At 47.9% G+C, this 16,051-nt stretch overlaps 1 protein-coding gene and 1 long non-coding RNA gene across 12 annotated transcripts in view; both read left to right on the top strand.

Annotated features, from left to right (window-relative positions):
* The window catches only part of SARNP (SAP domain containing ribonucleoprotein), a 42,280-nt gene that overhangs the window by 18,949 nt on the left and 7,280 nt on the right, over positions 1-16,051 (top strand). For 2 of the 11 annotated variants that reach the window (XR_003252060.1, XR_003252057.1), the window contains 3 exons: positions 11,413-11,502; positions 13,362-14,525; positions 14,629-15,780. The exons of 1 other annotated variant lie outside the window; for it this stretch is intronic. Coding sequence is in view for 4 of the 10 variants with exons in the window: in XM_026056859.1 (XP_025912644.1) it covers positions 6,717-6,865; positions 6,977-7,211; positions 7,479-7,605; positions 8,209-8,408; positions 8,938-9,180 (954 nt within the window). In the remaining 6 variants the exon portion in view is untranslated. Of the gene's footprint in view, positions 1-5,516; positions 7,212-7,478; positions 8,179-8,208; positions 8,409-8,937; positions 9,210-9,843; positions 10,690-11,412; positions 11,503-13,361; positions 14,526-14,628; positions 15,781-16,051 lie in introns of those variants that run through there. 8 more of the 11 variants (XR_003252058.1, XM_026056865.1, XR_003252056.1 and 5 more) reach the window with 7 other exon arrangements.
* LOC112961556 lies at positions 533-1,491 on the top strand. Its single transcript, XR_003252064.1, has 2 exons — positions 533-756; positions 1,219-1,491. It is a non-coding gene; the product is annotated as an uncharacterized LOC112961556 (long non-coding RNA).

Below are 16,051 nucleotides of genomic sequence, written 5' to 3'. Positions count from 1 at the left end.
TTTACTGAATTCTTAATTCTGCATCTTCAGACCTAGCACTTTACCAGAAGCTTTGCAAGGCAAGGACGGTGTGTCTGAACTGCTGTCTTAAATCTGCTAAATGTTGCACTTTCCCCACAAATCAGCTTTGCATTAGGCAAAAGCAGCCGTGCCCTTTAACGTGGACAGTGTTTAAGTGACTATGTTTTTGGTGCTGTAGAAACATGGGACGTGCATGAGCAGGTCTCGAAAGGCTTCCTGCTCGAGGAAAGCACTGCGCAAAGGGGCCCTTTGGGCACTTGGCTGTTCACAGCCTGGAGCCCAGGAGTCTGGCGTGAGGGTGGCGTGAGCTGTTCCCGAGCACCTTCCCCCTTGGCTTGCTCGCGTGCTCCGCTGCCTTCCACGGCAGCGGTGGGATCTGTACGCTGTTGCCTTTTCTGTGCTCTTTGCAGTGGGAACTTCTGTAGTTGGGCCTCTAAGAGCATCTTACGTCATTCCACAACTGGTAAGACTGTGGGTTGTTTTTTTTTTTTTTAAGTGCTTACCAGATATCATGTATTTTCTCTAGGTTTAGATGAGAACAAAAAATAGCAATCAAAGAAACCCATAACTTTGGCGATGTTTCCAGGAGAAATGCAAGCCTGGCACGTAGCCGCCCTTTCAAAGGGCTGGAGCAGCCTGCCCCAGCCGCGGGGGCGCTCAGCCTGTCCCGGCTCGGTCGCTGCCCTTCACCACAGTCCTGCCCAAGAAATCCAGCTGTCGTGGAACGAAACCCCGGTAACTGCATCGCTCAAAATTCGCTAGCGTCCTGCCCCGTCGTTGCTGTCCTCTCCCGGGCTCCAACTCTGGGAGTAACTTAGTGTTTACAACTATTCCTTTCTGCGCGTTTCCCCCCCTCCACCCCAGCCCTACGCACACACACACGATGTCATCTTAAAAATAAATGCCGGGAGAGGTACGAGAGGTCAGCAGGATCCCTGCTCCCGCCTTTATGGCGGGGCTGCCTGAAAGGGGTTTGCGTCCCCAGCAAACCTGTGGGGAGTGGCGCAGGGCTCGCTCAAAGGGCAGACAAAGCGGGGGGACTCGCTGACCTCACCCTGTCCAGTCATCTGGTTCTTCATTGGTCCCTGCTGTGAAACAGAACTTAGCTTTTGTCTGTAACACAAATACATCTTTTCCCCACCCCCCCTTTCCCCCTCTATTATGGTTCAATCAATGATGTCATTATGTGCCATTCAGCCGCCCTGGAACCATTTGGCTGCAGGAATTTGGAGGAGCGGCCGGGAAGAATGGCCGGCCCGGCTCGCTGCTCAGCCCGGAGAATCCATTCGCATTTTAACGAGAGAAACAAAGTCAGGTTTCTCCTTAACCCCTCTTCACCGCGGAGGACAAAAGTAAAAACGACAACAACCAAAAAAGCCCTGTAAAATGCGAGGAGGAGTGTGTGTGTTTGCATGTGAGAGGACGAACCCGGAGGAATGTCTTCTAATGAATTAAACCTTGCAAAACTCTTATGAGGATCCCCTTCTTTCCACCTAATCCTTTTAATTAAGATAACTTAAGCAGCTCTTTCTGCTCGTGGAAGATTAACTGAACTATTTCATGTCCCCCAGTAGCATTGCCCTGGAATAAGAGATGAACTCTGCCATGATGTTGCACCGAATCTTGAGTAAGTCGCTGTGGCATTAGATGAGGATTCAGAACTTTGTCTGTAGAGGCCCTGCTGGAGCGTTTTTGGGTGTCTGACAGATCTGTTCTGGTCAGAATACACAGATTCATGTGGCATGATATTTAGCTGTGAGCTTGCAATGTGGACAGTCTTGTAGGTTGAACCATTAGGGAGCTGGGCTCATCCCACGGGCCCAAAGAAGCTTCTTTAAAAAGCTGATCTGTAATAATGCTTGAGATTAAACAGTTTAATTCCACAGATAATTTACTGGCTAACATACCTTTTCCATGCTCTAGCTGTTGTTATTTAAAGGCATGTAAAATTCCAGGGCAAATGAGGGAAGCATCCATGTGGAAGATCTGGCAGAGAGAGGTGACAGGCAGAGCCCCGTGTGCTAGGCTCTTTCTGCTTTTTGGAGTACAGCTGGCCAGCAGAGGTTTCCTGGCATGTGAGCTGAAATTCTGGAGAAATGAACTGCAGATTTAACAATTATCAGGGTTCAGTTTGAGTCAAATATTTGCAAAGCAGCAGCTCTTTCCCTAGTTTACCCTTCAAGCTCTGCTAGAATCTCAAGCTTCCAGTAATACTGGAGAAACCAAATTAAGTGGCTGCAAAAGACTAAACGTAAGTTACTTTTTGGGTGTGTTCACCCACTGCATCTTATCTCTTCTGGTTGAAAGAAGTCTGAAGACTTTAATGTATGGAAGCAATGGACATCCACAGCAGATAGACTGGTTCTCTAGGAGGTGCTGGATTGTATACAGATAAAGTTTGTCAGCCTGCGTGTTTCCATTTTTAGTTTGGTACTCGGAACATCTGTTAGTTCTTTTCCGTGGTACCTTGCTGATCTGAGGAGGTGGCCTTGCGTTTAGGTCTTGGACAGTCCTGGATGTTAGCTCTTTCTGTAGTTAAGGTGTGCAGTTCCTGTTTGTTTGGACAGGATAGCTCACTTAAATTCGGTTCACTGTCCAAAATTGAGCCTAGTGACTCCGTACCCAAGGTCCTCCCTCTGCAGCTTTTTATCTTTCAGTCTTTTCATGTGAGCTGCCCTGGGAAGTTAGGGTTGTCTTGCTCATCCCTGCCTCTACTGCTGGAACTGGGCAGGATGGTCTGAGAAACCCAGCGCCCAACCGGGAACTCGAACGCTGGCTCGACCATCCTCTCTGCCTGGCCTGGGTGGAGGGTTGGCCCTTTGCAGGGACTGGTGCAGTGTCCAGTCATGCCTCTCCTTATCTTAACATAAGAGTATTGAGCAAAAAATAAGAAGGCTCATTGGGTCTGGGAGAGAATTAATAGTCCAGCATATCAAAAAGAGAAACCAAGTGTAAAATGGTGACTAAAAGACTGAGTTATGGCCAGCGCTGTGCTTCTGTTTGCTTGGAAGTTAGTACTTGAAGTAGCTTATAGATTAGTGCAAAGTCTCTCATAGTTAAACTCTAGGCAGTGAAAATGCCCTTGAAAGCACTCCTCTGTCTTGCCAGTTGTTCCTTCTGCATGCCAGTGTGGCTTTTCCTGGTCGTATTTGGACTAACAACTCTTAATTCTGCTCTCAACTCACTGGCACTAGCACTTCTGTGCAGTGGTCAGTCTATGGGACGCAAAGTCATTGCAACACCCCAGGTCTATTAGGAACTTCTGGCTAGCAGGAAGAAGCTCTTTGGTCTCTCTTCAAACCTGTAATTCACCTACTACTGAAGAATCTTTTACCTTTGGGGTTGGGAGTGGCAAGCACTCACTTGGCTTCCCAGGCTCGTGTGTGTTTACAAAACCTGGAGATAGAATCACCTTTGACTCAAAATTGGGCAGCGTTCATTGGGATCCCTGGGAGAATAAATCTGCGTGAATCTCCCGTCATCGTTTCTGCACGCTGTTCACCCTCAGAGCGCGCTGTCGATTGCAGCGGGCACGTGTGCACCCAAATGTTTTTTTCTACTACAAATTCATTGGAATTTCATTTGCTTCTAAAGGGTCTTCATTTAGCTTGTAAAGCAACAGCACTTAAACGCTACAGGACACCTCTCAGAGGGCCAGTTAGAGCCGTCCAGCCTGGCAGCACGTCCCCTTGTCCTCTCCCAGGAGCCGTGTGCAGACTGGAGCTGCCTGCCTGCAGGGGAAGGGTTAATGTTGCTGTGGCGTGTTGCCGTTTTTGCGCTTGTTGGGTTTGAATAGAATGGATTTTTTTTAAATCTGGGGCTAATGTGCAATTCAAATCATGTTTAGTCATCGCCCGATTGCTCCTTTTTAATAACAGCTGGACTCTTCGAGGGAAAACTCTTTCGCTGTGCCAAATAGCTTTAACTCTGTCCGGCCTCTCGTTTTAGAGCCAGGTGTAACTCTCTTAAATGTGCTTCTGGGTTCGGTGGAGACTGCTGTGGTCTTGTGCAGCAGTCTTTCTGCACCAGGGTAAATGAATTTTAGGACGGAAGAGCCTGTGTAAATGTTTGATACTTAAGATGCTGTTCTTCAGTGGGTGCAAAARAAAAAAAAAAAAAAAGCTCCTCCAAGGCTTTCTGCCTTGTGGTGCACCTGAAATGCGTCTCTGCCACTTTGCCATGTGGCATTCCTTACATGTTTGCTTCGTCTCTGACGTCTAAGTCGAAGAATGCTTTTCAACTTCGGTATTGAAGCTCTGGGAGAGTTGCAGGTGTACTCTTAACACATGTCTGTGACTTTTTTGTCTTCCTCCCCCGCTGATCCCGTTTGGGGTGAGCATAAACTTTTAACTGTGAAAGCTGTGGTGTCTTGACACAGAAAAACCTCAGAACTGCCGGCTGTTGTGACTTTTGCCCTCTATCAAACACTTCAGTTTGATTTTCTGCTTTCCCAACCTGTTTTCCAAGATGTGTGTTGGAAGAAAGGACTCGAAGGAAGCTTGCAATTGCTCGTTTCCCTTAACTTTTATAAAACTGAAAAAAGTGGCTGCGAAAGTGACTTAGTAGGTACCGTAAAGCAGTGAGTCACTGATCCTGCATTGCTTAAGTTTCATTAGTGTGAATGAATAAATCCGGATGTCTCCAGTGTATAACCAGAATCAGGCTTAGTACTTTAAACAATTAATACTTTTTTCCCCATTTAGTTCTATTAAGATCTTCAAAGGCCAGCGACTTTGTACCTTGTTGCATCAGGCTTGTCCAAGGCAGTTACAGTAAGTTTCTCAATAGATGAAATAAGCCAGAAGATTGAGCTTTGCTCTAACTTTAGATGACTCTGGGCTAATTCTGTAATAACCTAGTTCTAGAGACAGCTAAATGTGTGCAAATCTTCCAGGGATGTAGATTTGCCAGTAGTCTGGGGTTCACCTGAGTGGCAGCACCATGTAGAGTGGGCTCCTCCGTGAAACCGGACCGCAGTGGACGCTCCTGTGCGGAGACGTGGAGCTCACGGTCCGCCACTGCCTTGCGGCGGGATGACGAGCAGAAGGTTTCTCTGAATTCCCGAGTCGAGCTTCTGGCACTGTGGGTGTGGTAGCTGTTTTGCATGGAGATAAGATTGTGTTTCATGTTTGTGAAATCCATTGAGGTTCTTGGATGCGCATATGTGGTGTAACTTTGTGTAAATTTTGCTTTTTAAAAATCATTTGTGCATGGCAGCGGAATCAAGGGTCCTTCTAATAGTGTTTTTATAAGGAATGTGTGATAGGAACTTTTAATGGATATTCCTGTCATGTGTATCTAATCTAAGTGGAGTCCTCGCGTTGGCTTTATTTTGGAGAAAGACTGTGACTATCTCTCTTCTGGTTTAGTCTCAACATACGTCCCTCCGTGACTAGCTCAATCTCAGCTGAAAACGCGAAGTGAAGTTGGAGATGAAAGAGCTGTGCTGCCTTGGGTTGAAAGGGACAGCTTGAGATCACCCATGCGTTTTGTAGGTCTTTCGGAGGAGCGGAGCTGGCGTTGGGGGTGGAGTCTGGAGAGCAACGGCGCTGATTGTCCCTGTACCCATAGATCACTGTATTATGTATAGTACGAAGCGAAGATCTTGCGTGCTGACCTCTGTGTGAAAGGCGGTTTTGCAGATGGGAAGGGGTAAGCCGCACACGGAATGCTCCTATATAAACTCTGGGCTTTCCTGTCGCTTCACATCTCCTGCTAAATGCTTGCTGATGTATGTTAGCGTTTCAACCCCAGAAGGACTTAGAAGCACTCAAACAGAGTCTGCAAGGAGAAAGAGCCAGGAGGAATAAATACGTTGAGATGAATTTCAAAAAGGTGGTGGGTGACAGCTGTGCGTCCTAGGATTGGAGTGTTTCTGAGAATAAAACCATCAGTTGCTGTCATTCACCTCCTGGGTATGAAATTGGAAGCCCAGTTACCCTTGAGTGTTTCATAACCTTTACCTTTTGGAGGTCAAGGCCATGTCATCATTAATCTACCATCGCCTGAAAGCCTCAGGGCTCTGCTTTTCATCCTGCCATCCGTCATGCTGCAGCAAGATACAGGAGAGTGACCAGAAGGGTCCGGTTTTATATACACATGTGGGCACACACCCTTCCATTCTCTGAGAATGAAAACACTGAGCATGTGATTACGGGCTCGTGTCTGTCTCTTTGCATTTGTGATGAGAGTTCTCCAGGGTTCATCTGCAAATTCAGAACACGGTTCTCCTGGGGACGTTTTAATCTGGAGAAAGAAGCACTCTGGCCACGTAGCCTGAAACTTGGCCTTGGGGGGAGAGATTTCATAGCAACATGGGGTTTTAAAATACAGAGTATGTGCATCAAACAAGTCACTTCCTTGTGCTTCAGGGAGCTGCCTCTTTACACAAGGTTGTTGCCTCGCCATTTACGTGGTGGTTATGTGATGAGCCTGACCCAAACCGTGGCAGCGAGCTGTTGTCTGACAACTGGATAGTTCTAGAGGACAGGAGAAGGTGGGGAGCTTCCTCAGGGCATCGTCCCCCTTTCCTGTTGTTTTCTTCCTCTTCTGAATCTGTCCCAGATTCTCTGCTCATCTGCAGCTGCTACCGAGAGCTGGGCTGGTTCTTCCTTTTTCCCCGCTTAGGTACTTGTACAGAGCCTGCCATAACTCCTGAAGTCTCCCTGTGTGGCACGTGTTGCTGTTTAATCTAAATGCCTGAGACCTGGATGCTGCGGGCACGAGGAAGTACGGGTTGGTACATGGTGGGGCCGTGCTGGCCTGACGCTTTGTGCAGCGGCTCCTTCGGTCGGGRATCAGAGCTGCTCGCGACAAGCAGTTCCTCAGAACCTCGTCTAAGCGAGTAGGTGCCGGGGGCCAAGGGTGGCTCTGCCGCTTCTGGCCTTGAACAGGAGGGACAGCGAGAAGCTTGTACATGATCTGGGATCAAGTTTTTTTTTCTGCCCTCTTTAAGAGCAAGGCTGGCAGTGGGGTTTGCCCCTCGGTGGAAGTTTGAATCTTGGAGGCGGGTTAACCAGAATATCCCACCGGAGAGCTGCTGCCGTCGTGCCATGGTTCTTCGTTCTGCCTCTGCGCGAGTTCCTGCTTGCGGCTTGCTCGGTCCAGGTGGGGGACGAAGGCGGCAGRCTTGCTGTCAGGGAAGAGCCGAGAAATCCTTGTTGCGGGGAGTTTGTGTATCGTTTCTAAAGGTAACCAGCTGTGCTCTCCTGCCCCGGAGTTAGGCTCTAGTTCTGTTCACGGGGTAGCGGCGAGTGCCAAAGCTGCTCTCTGCACCATGGAAACCATGAATTAATGCCTTTTGGCATTAACTCTTCCGCTACCAGAAGCGGCATTTCTACCTTCTCCCTGGAGAGAGGGAATGATACAGTTTTTAAATGGATCCTTCTGTCTTTTGGGAATAAGTGATATGAGCCAGAGGACAAGCAGTTAAACCTGGATTTAATCAATTCTGACAGGCCCTCTTACAGTCTGGAGCTGCGCAGCCTGTATTGCCCTTCGGGACCTCTTCCAGTGCGCACCCTGCATCGGCCTCCCCCACTCGTGTCACTGTTGCTTCAAAAAAGAGACTGCCTGAAGCCCAAGGTTTCTCTGGTTCCTGCGTGCAGGCTTCTTGAAAAGCTGTTAGCGTGGAGGGGCGAGCTGCGATTCCGGCTCCGTGTTCGACTCTGCTGCTTACCTAGCGTTTCCTGATGAGAGAGCGAGGAGCTCGTTTTCCTTACCCTCACCCCTCCGCTGAGCGCGTGCGCTTGCTGCGCGCTGTGCCGGGAAGAGGCCAGGCGGTGGGCTAGGGACATTGGCCGTGGCATCCGCTGCCAAGCCCGGGGTTTCGGTTGGATGCTCCAGCGCAGCTGCTCCGTATGAGGATGCCCACTGGGCGAGGAGGGGGCCTGGATCTCGCACCGATAGGAAGCGGCTCCTGAGGCAGATTCCCATGGTGCTGCGATGCTCTTGCTGCCAATAGCACAGTGCAGAACTGTGCCGGCACCCTGGGGTCCTGCGGATGAAATTAAAGGGTCAAAACTAAAGCTTTGCGCTTAAATACAGTGCAGCACAAATGTATTGGTGCACCTTGTATAAATGCTGTCATGCGTCCTTATTGCCAGCTCTCTGCAAAGACTTGAGCTTCTGCGCTTGGAATCCTTCATAAAAGCTTTTTTCCTCTTCCCCCCCCCTTTTTTTTTTTAGACAAACTACAGAATAACTATCGTGGAGCGAGTGTGGAGGGACCAAACCTAGAAATAGTAAGGTTAGAAAATAAATCTGACACACTGCCAGAAAGGTCAGCTTTCCCTGCAGATGCTGGTGCACCCATTTGCACGCTGGAGCATGGCCCTGGGGCGCTACCAGGGCTTGATAGATGCAGAGATAGCAGCGTTTTGATAGAGGTAATTTTCCTCAGATGGGTTTCAGCACCCCATGAATCAAAACCTGTCAGCGAGAAGCTAAAGATGGAGTGAAGTTTATTGTACGCGTGTTTGCATCTGACACTGTCATGCTAGGGGGTCAAGTGAGCGAGATCATTAGAACAGTGTTGATTTAGTACGACGGTTATATGCTTTCCCTGCAGGGCAGTGGTGGGGGTGGGAGGAATGGGGGTGGCTTACCGAAAAAATAAATAAAAACCTACAGCTCAGTACAGTCCCTGGGAGCCTCTTGTGCCTTTTTTTTTTTTTTTTAAAGACACAGTGCTTTTTTTTAGTGGCTTTTGGGCTATCCTCATGCCAGCAGGACTTGAACAACACAGTCACCAATACTGATTTTTAAGAGCATGCTTGGACATTGCTGAATACGCAGGTTGAATTTTCTTTGTGTGGCCAGGGTTTGCGTGTGCATCACACTGCTACAGGCAGCAACTTTCTCTTTCCTTCCCTGTCCCATGTGTTGATAATTCTTCCCCACATATTTTCTTCGCAGACCTCGGGTTTCACTGCTTTTCTGGGGCACTGCTGCTTTCGCAAAGCTGGAAATGAAGGTCCTGGGTTGAGTGACAGCCCTGCGCTCAGTTCCTCTCCCTGCTGCTCACCCTCACGTGGTCATAGGAAAGACACTTACCTGTTGACCTTCTCCATCCTCATCCATAAAACGGGGCTRCTGGGGTTGTGTAAGATAGGGGTAGTGACGGTGATGACCTTTGCCAATGACTTCAATATCAAATAACAGAACGGAGGACTGGCAAAATAAAGTAGGTATGTGAAGGTGCAGCTGTGTAATGATAGAGCTGTCTTGAAAAAAATCCTCCATAGYGGATTTCTGGGAAAGAAAGTTAAGCTGAAGACACGGGCAATCGGGCTTAGTGGGATTCTGCCAATGGGAGAACGTTTGCCGTACTGGTTAGCAGCAATTATTGCAATGAAGTGTTGTAAATGCACAGAAGGAAGCAAATGTGCTGTTTGGGCCATGACTGCTGGTGGCTTCCTATGGAGCCAAAGCTTGTGAGAACCTCTGTGTTTTCAATTAAAACTCTTTAGTTGTCCCTGTTGCCACAACACATGGCAATGTCATAATTAATATTGCTGAGCTGGTYGCTGTGGCGTCGTTTATGTAAGATACTGACCCAGCAAGGTTGCCCTGCTGCTTGCGAACGGGGCGCTCGGTGTCGCTGCTTGTCAGATTTGGCTGTTGCACCCATGATATCGTTCAGTGTGTTTTATGACCTTGATCTTAAATGGATAAGTGTCCAGCTTGATTCCTCTGCTTGACTAACTAATTTCAGCTTACTCAGGTGGATTATTGGGATTAGGAGTATGTTTTCTATTCTTTTTTGGAAACGGTGCCCTTGCGGGTTCTTGTTCTGTCTTGTGCAACTTTTTCCGAAACCAGGGCGTGCTGCTGGTACCTCTGTCTTCCAAGAATGCTAAATGGCCATGGGAAGCTGCGCATTGGAGTAGCGCTTCTGGGGATTTGCTGGACAGTGGTTGGGGCACCTTTCCTCTCGCCTCTGCAACGATGGCCGGGTTCTCCGCTCGCCGTAAGGAGCGAGAGTCTGTGCATGGGCCCGGCTCTCCAGGAGAACGAAACGTAGCAGACGGGGTTATGGGCAGTGAGAGCTGTGAAATGTACTTAATGATAGGGGGGGAAGGAGGAGAAATTATAGGAGTGCAGCTAAGTAACCAGACAGCCTTAGCTGTAGAAATGGTCTGAATGAGGGCTGAAATAGCCAGAGCTAGAAATAAACCCGCAGAAAATGGATGTATTGAGGCTTTTATGGGTAATGATGGGTTTGGCTATTACTGGTGATCAGGACATCAGTGTGGGTGATGGCAGTGGAGATAAAAGCATCCAGATTTTATGCAGAAGCTTGGGAAACGGGGACCTGAAGGCTCTGGGAAATGTTGGTAGAAATTTGCTCACTCGGGCTAGAAAGAAATGAGATGAGGCTTAGGAAGATAGTGAGTGCTGAGCTTCCATCTCCAAATGAAAATGTTTCCAAGAAACGTGGAATCTGGTGCAGTGAACAGGAGATCACCTCTTGGAGAAGAAATAGGCTCTGAGACTTCCCGTCCCAGGAATGTGTGGCTGGGCCTTTGGTCTGCTCTGCCCAGGCTCCTCCTGTCACGGTGGTCTTGTCAGCTATTCCTTCGAACCACCCTGCCACTGGTAGCCAGATGCATCGTCCAATAGCCGTGTATACGTGTCCTGGCCCGTCTGAGATGTGTTGGCATATTGGTGAGCAGAGCTGTAATGTCAGAGCCAGAGTGGGTTGTCTGCTTTGGTGTTTGTACCATGGAACTGACAGTCAAATTCCTACTGTCCTGTTCCAGAAGGGCATTGAAGAAGGCCCTTGTGACTGCTGTTACTTCTCCCAAATCCTTCCTAGACCACATCTAGGCAAAAGCGAGGTTTTGGCTGTGGAGTCTGAATTCCTTCCTTGACATGTATGCGCACCTATGCCATACGATAGTAGCTACAATGAGCAACTGTCCCTTGCTTTGCCCTTTCGTCATGCTCAGGTTTGATTGTGAAGAAATTCCAAGCAAAGGTAATATAGCGCTGTAAAGATGGACAAGTTCGAGGTGGTATTGGACATTATTTTAGGAAGCAATTCTACAGACTGTTAGATGAACACTGCCCCTGCGTTTCTTTCTTCACTGATTACTGCTGGAGGCGTAGAGGTTTGGACAGAGCCGCCCTCATTAGCTGAAGTGCTCTTGTGGTGCTCTTCTCTAGCAGCCGTGCAATAAATCCCTTATGGACGGTGCACTTTGCCATGGCAGATAACAAGCTTGGTCAGCTCTCAGGCATCTCTGTTGTCTTGCTCCAACTCTTTTTCTAGCAGGTGGTCTGTAGCCGACTGCAGGAAGACTGGGGGTAGGAGGAACATGATTTACCATAAAATGAGAATTTTGAGGCTTTGCCAATAAATTAAATCTTTGTCCTTCTTTGTGCCAGAGTGAAGAAGATGAGAAACTGAAGAAGAGAAAGGAGCGGTTTGGCATTGTAACGAGTTCAGCTGGGGCTGGAGCTACAGAGGACACAGAGGTAAAACACACTTTTCTGAGAGAGTGGGGAGTGGCTGAGAGCACTGAGAGGAGAAGTGAACGTCCCAGGAGGTGGCACTGTGACTCTGCACACCTGGGACTTCACTCTGCTCCTGGGTCCCCTGGGCTGACTTGGGGCTGACCCTATAGCTCCCACAGTCGCTCACCCTCTTTTCCTTGGTGATGAGTGCTGAGCTTCTGCCGTCCAATCCGATGTGGTTTTTCCCTGGCTCCTGCTGGAAATAGGCCGCTTCGGAGCGCAGCAAGCCTCAGGAGCATGCCAGCACTTGTTAGCATCCAGCTCCTCGTCTTTCAGAATGGCACAGAGGCTTCCCGAAAATGCAGGGCGCATCTGCTCTGTTCCAGTTTTTCGCCGCTATTTTCCCACCTCTCACTTTGTCCGCATTGACGCGCTCTAGCTGTTTCCCTTCCTTGTACTTTATATTTCCCTCCGTCCTGGATGCTTCTGGGATCCTCTGCTTCACCTTGGATGGTTATTGTAGGTCTTCATYGATAAATCCATGGAGGCTCTATAACATAATGAGGATGGAGACATTGACCCTGTTCTGTGCTTTTCTCCTCCGTGCTTTGTTCTGTCCCCTTGGCACGTCTGTCCTCTGTGTACTTGGCCCATCTTTTAAATTTGTAGCCTCCTCAGGGCAGTGACCTGGTGTTTTGTGTAGTTTTAGGCTTTCTTCAGGTTTGTATTGTTCCAAGCCACCACACAGACTGGTTTGCTCTGCTCTGCCACGGGAGTTGCTACGTTTGTTGTCTGCGAGTGCCGTGTACACCTATGGGGCTGCACAAATAGTGCTCTAGCATAAATCAGCCCGAGTCGAGTACCCCTCGCTTGCGCACAAAGGGACCCCTCCTGGATGGGGATTCTTACGTTAACAAGCAAACGGCAAAGGTTGCAGGAGGGCGAGCTGTTGGGTCTCAGAAACTACTTAACCAGATGGCTTCTGGATTTGACATACAAGAAGCGTTTTTTGTTTGGCTCCTAAGAGCAATCTCAACAATTCAGGTGGGGTTTAGGGGCTTTTTTTTTGTTTTGTTTTTAGTTTACTGCAAAATGCTGCCCCGAAAGAAACAGTGAACGGCGTTCCCAGCCTTCTGCAGAGCATGGGAGAATGAGCCCCCTATTCGGTCCGAGTGGAGGGGGTGGCTGGGGGTGAGGGATTCCATGCTTTTCCGTTAGGTCACTTATAGATTGTGCCTGGAACAAAAAGGTCTTTTTACTAGTATTGTGTGCACTCAAATGCACCTTTCCCCTGGAGATTCTTGATTAGGGCTTCTGTTGCCCCCAGGCTATTTATCCTGCTAAAAATTAAGATTTATACGCCCCTCGTGTATCGGCTTAAAGGCATATCTGAGAGACGCAATAGTATATTTAATGCGTTTTAGTGTGTCCCTCTCACCTTTTCCATGAATAGAAGAGTGTTAACCCTTTGCCCTTTTACATTTCCCACCTCCCCACTGCCTGGAAGGGTTTCTAGGCCTCTAAAGTAGTCATTGTTCCCAGCTCAACCCTTTTGTAGCGCGTTGCCAGCAAGATGAAGTGACTTCAGCAGCACTGTATCTCAGGCACTGTATATTTTTGCTACTTGATTTTTGGGCTCTGTTTGTTTGTTCAAATGCCAGAATAAAAACTTCATAGCTCCTTGCCAAACACGGGTATAAAACATTCTCCGAACTAACTCTGTGTCAGTGTGCTCAGGAAGGGGTTGGAGCTGCCATGCACTGGTGTTGTGATCCGTACCAAACTTCTAATAAATTCTCCATCAGGTTGTGTGAGATTGTAAAGAACTTGTTCACTTGTTTCTTTTTGGTTTTGATTTTTCTTGTAATTCCTCTTTGCAGGCAAAGAAGAGGAAAAGAGCAGAACGCTTTGGGATTGTCTGATGCCAGTCCGTTTTAGCTTCAACCCATTTGCAGTGTGCCTCTTGAGTGCGTGCATACTCTTTTTCTCTTTTCCCCACTTTCCTCTCACTCCCACACTCTTTCTTTCTCTAGATCTTAGTGATGAGTAGACAGGGAATCCCCCATAGTTGTATGATTGTGCTACTTATTTTTTCAAGTTACAAAGTTTAAAAAAGAAAAGATGTAGAGCAAAAAGAAGAAACTGTTCTTATTGCATCTTTGGTAGCTTGGAGTCCTGTGATCTGGTTCTGTTTTCCAGCTGCTTGTGTGGTCATTTACAACAGCTCACACCGGGCACATTGTCCGTCTGGATTAGATGGAGAGTGTCCTGGTGCCCTCTGAACGCTGCTGGAAAATGTCTGTGCCAGGTGCGGGAGAGAATCAAAATCTGCCTGTTAAATAGATGGGCAGATAGAGCTACTATAGGACCTAAAGTGTCCGCTATATGATGAGAAAGGGAGAAATGTTCAGGAATGAAGACAGAGCAGGGTTTATTGTGCCCTTGGCAGTTGCTTTTCTGGTTTGAGAATTCAAGTTATGCTGCTAAAGCAAGGAACTGTTTGAAGCGTTGCTCTGTTTTGTCCATTTGTTTCGGTACCGTTTCCATCTCTCGGACTGCCCTGGTCCTCTGTTCCTTTACCTTGAGAAAATGGGCCTCAAGGTTCAGCTGTTTCGCCTTCTCTTCCCAGCAGCTAGGGTGAGAACACCCTTCATCTCGAGAGCACAATGCGTTAGCCACGTTCTGCTTTGGATCTCTGGCGTTTTACCTCCTAGCTCATCTGAGACCCATCAGGCTGAATGTCAGGGAAGGGCTTTCTCTAGGATATTGTCTCATGTTGTCAAAAATGGAAGAGTGGCATTTTTGATAGCCAACATACAGGGCAGTTTCAAGACTGCTTTTCTTCCCAGGGTAAAGCTAATGGGAAGTTGTCAGAGCAAGAATTGCCAATTAACCTTAAATCAAGACCGGTGTCCTAAAATAAGGAGGAAAAAAGCAGCAATGCATTTGCAAATAGAGCCTGTTCTGACTGCTTCATTCATCCGGCCTCGTTAGGCCCTCTGTGGCTCGTGGTGTTCCATACACGTTTTCCAGGTTCCCTTAAGGTCAGTGATACATTTCTCTCCTTTAAAAAAAAAAAAAAAAAAAAAAAAAAAAAAATCTGTTTATTCTCAGGCTGGATTTTATTTTGTCCTCTTCTTGCTTCAGAATAACTCTGTCGAGCTGGATAACTCAGACATGCTGAAGAAGCCTCAGTCTTCTCCGAGCTGCCAGACAGTGCAGGAAAGCTCCGGTGTTATCCTAGGACCTGTGTTTTAAAAGTGTGGAATTCTTGGTAGCTGTGTAGGAACACAGTTCCTTCTGCTGCGTTAACCGTAACCGTTTCAGTGAAGTTGCAGAAAAATTGGCCAAGTCACATGAAAGGCAGCGTTGTCACAACTTGTTAAGTGCTTTTAGTTGCTTTTAGTATTTCAGACGGCACCTCTGTTCTTAGGGAGCTGTGAAGAACAATTCCTCGTGTTAGCCTGCATAGGTGGAAGAGGTGGCAGCGGTGGGGAAGTGTAGGACCCTGAAGCCAGCTGCTGTTTGATCAGCAGTGCTGCGATAGTGAGGGAAGCGATCTGGTGCCCTTTCTTCTGCCTACCTAGAGAATGAGTTCCACCTGCAAGCGTACATTCCTGCTACATCTTCCATCTTGCACAGTGCTTTCCCTCACACTAATACCTCGGCCCCCGGGTATAAGCAGAAATTTATATATCTTCTTGGATTTTTAGATGGGCATTTTGGCCGAAATCCTGTTGTCTGAAGACTTGCGTCCTCAGATTTTTATTTCTGACCGTAACCTCTTGTTGGAAAGATGTTTGCATTGTCCATGCTTGGTTCCTTAAGACGCTAGAGAACAGTGGACGTGTCTACAAATCAAGCTTTTCAGAGGCTTATACCTGACTCTTAATAAGCAATAGATATATATTTTTTAATGTGGCAGTCTTCAAACTGCTTCTGTTCCATTAATGTTTGCAGTCTGACTGCATGTGTGTGCCCTCAGTGACTCTAAGCAATACCTTGGACGTTTGTTTACTTTCCCAAAGGGCAGCTAAAAGCCACGGGGTCCGGGTTACGTTGTGTGTCTTGGGTTGTCAGTGGCTGAGTGAATCGAAGCTCCCTTGCTCTTTCCTGGTTTAATGTAATAACTTTATTCTGATTGTTTTTTTTTTTTTGTATGTCAGATTTTGTAAGATGTATTTTCTATTTGGCTCATGATCTTTTTGCTCRTTATTTGCTTGAAATGTTTTGTAGTGTGCCAGGGCAAACACTGCATTTCATTCTTGGTTTCATAATAAAACTGCTTCTTTAAGGCAATTCTGGTATCTGTCAGTTTGATGTATGGTGTAACCACGTTCTTCGCTCGGGACTGGAGCGTGCCTCCGGGATGGAGCTGGAGCAGACGGAGCGCCGGCCCGCTCTAACTTGCGCGTCGTCCTCGCCCCGTGCGCAGCGCAGACCTGCGTGCGCTTCCCCCAGCGCCGTGGCCGAGTCTGCAGCGTGCCCCCCTCGTCAGGGTGGGCTGGAAAGCAGATCCCTGCGAGCCTGGGCCATCCCCACTGTTTAGGAAAATTGCTAATGTTAACTT

This window comes from Apteryx rowi, unplaced genomic scaffold (assembly GCF_003343035.1).
Source record: "Apteryx rowi isolate R43461 unplaced genomic scaffold, aptRow1 scaffold_1331, whole genome shotgun sequence".
Taxonomy (NCBI): Eukaryota; Metazoa; Chordata; class Aves; order Apterygiformes; family Apterygidae; genus Apteryx; species Apteryx rowi.
This window is presented reverse-complemented; position numbering and strand designations above follow the sequence as displayed.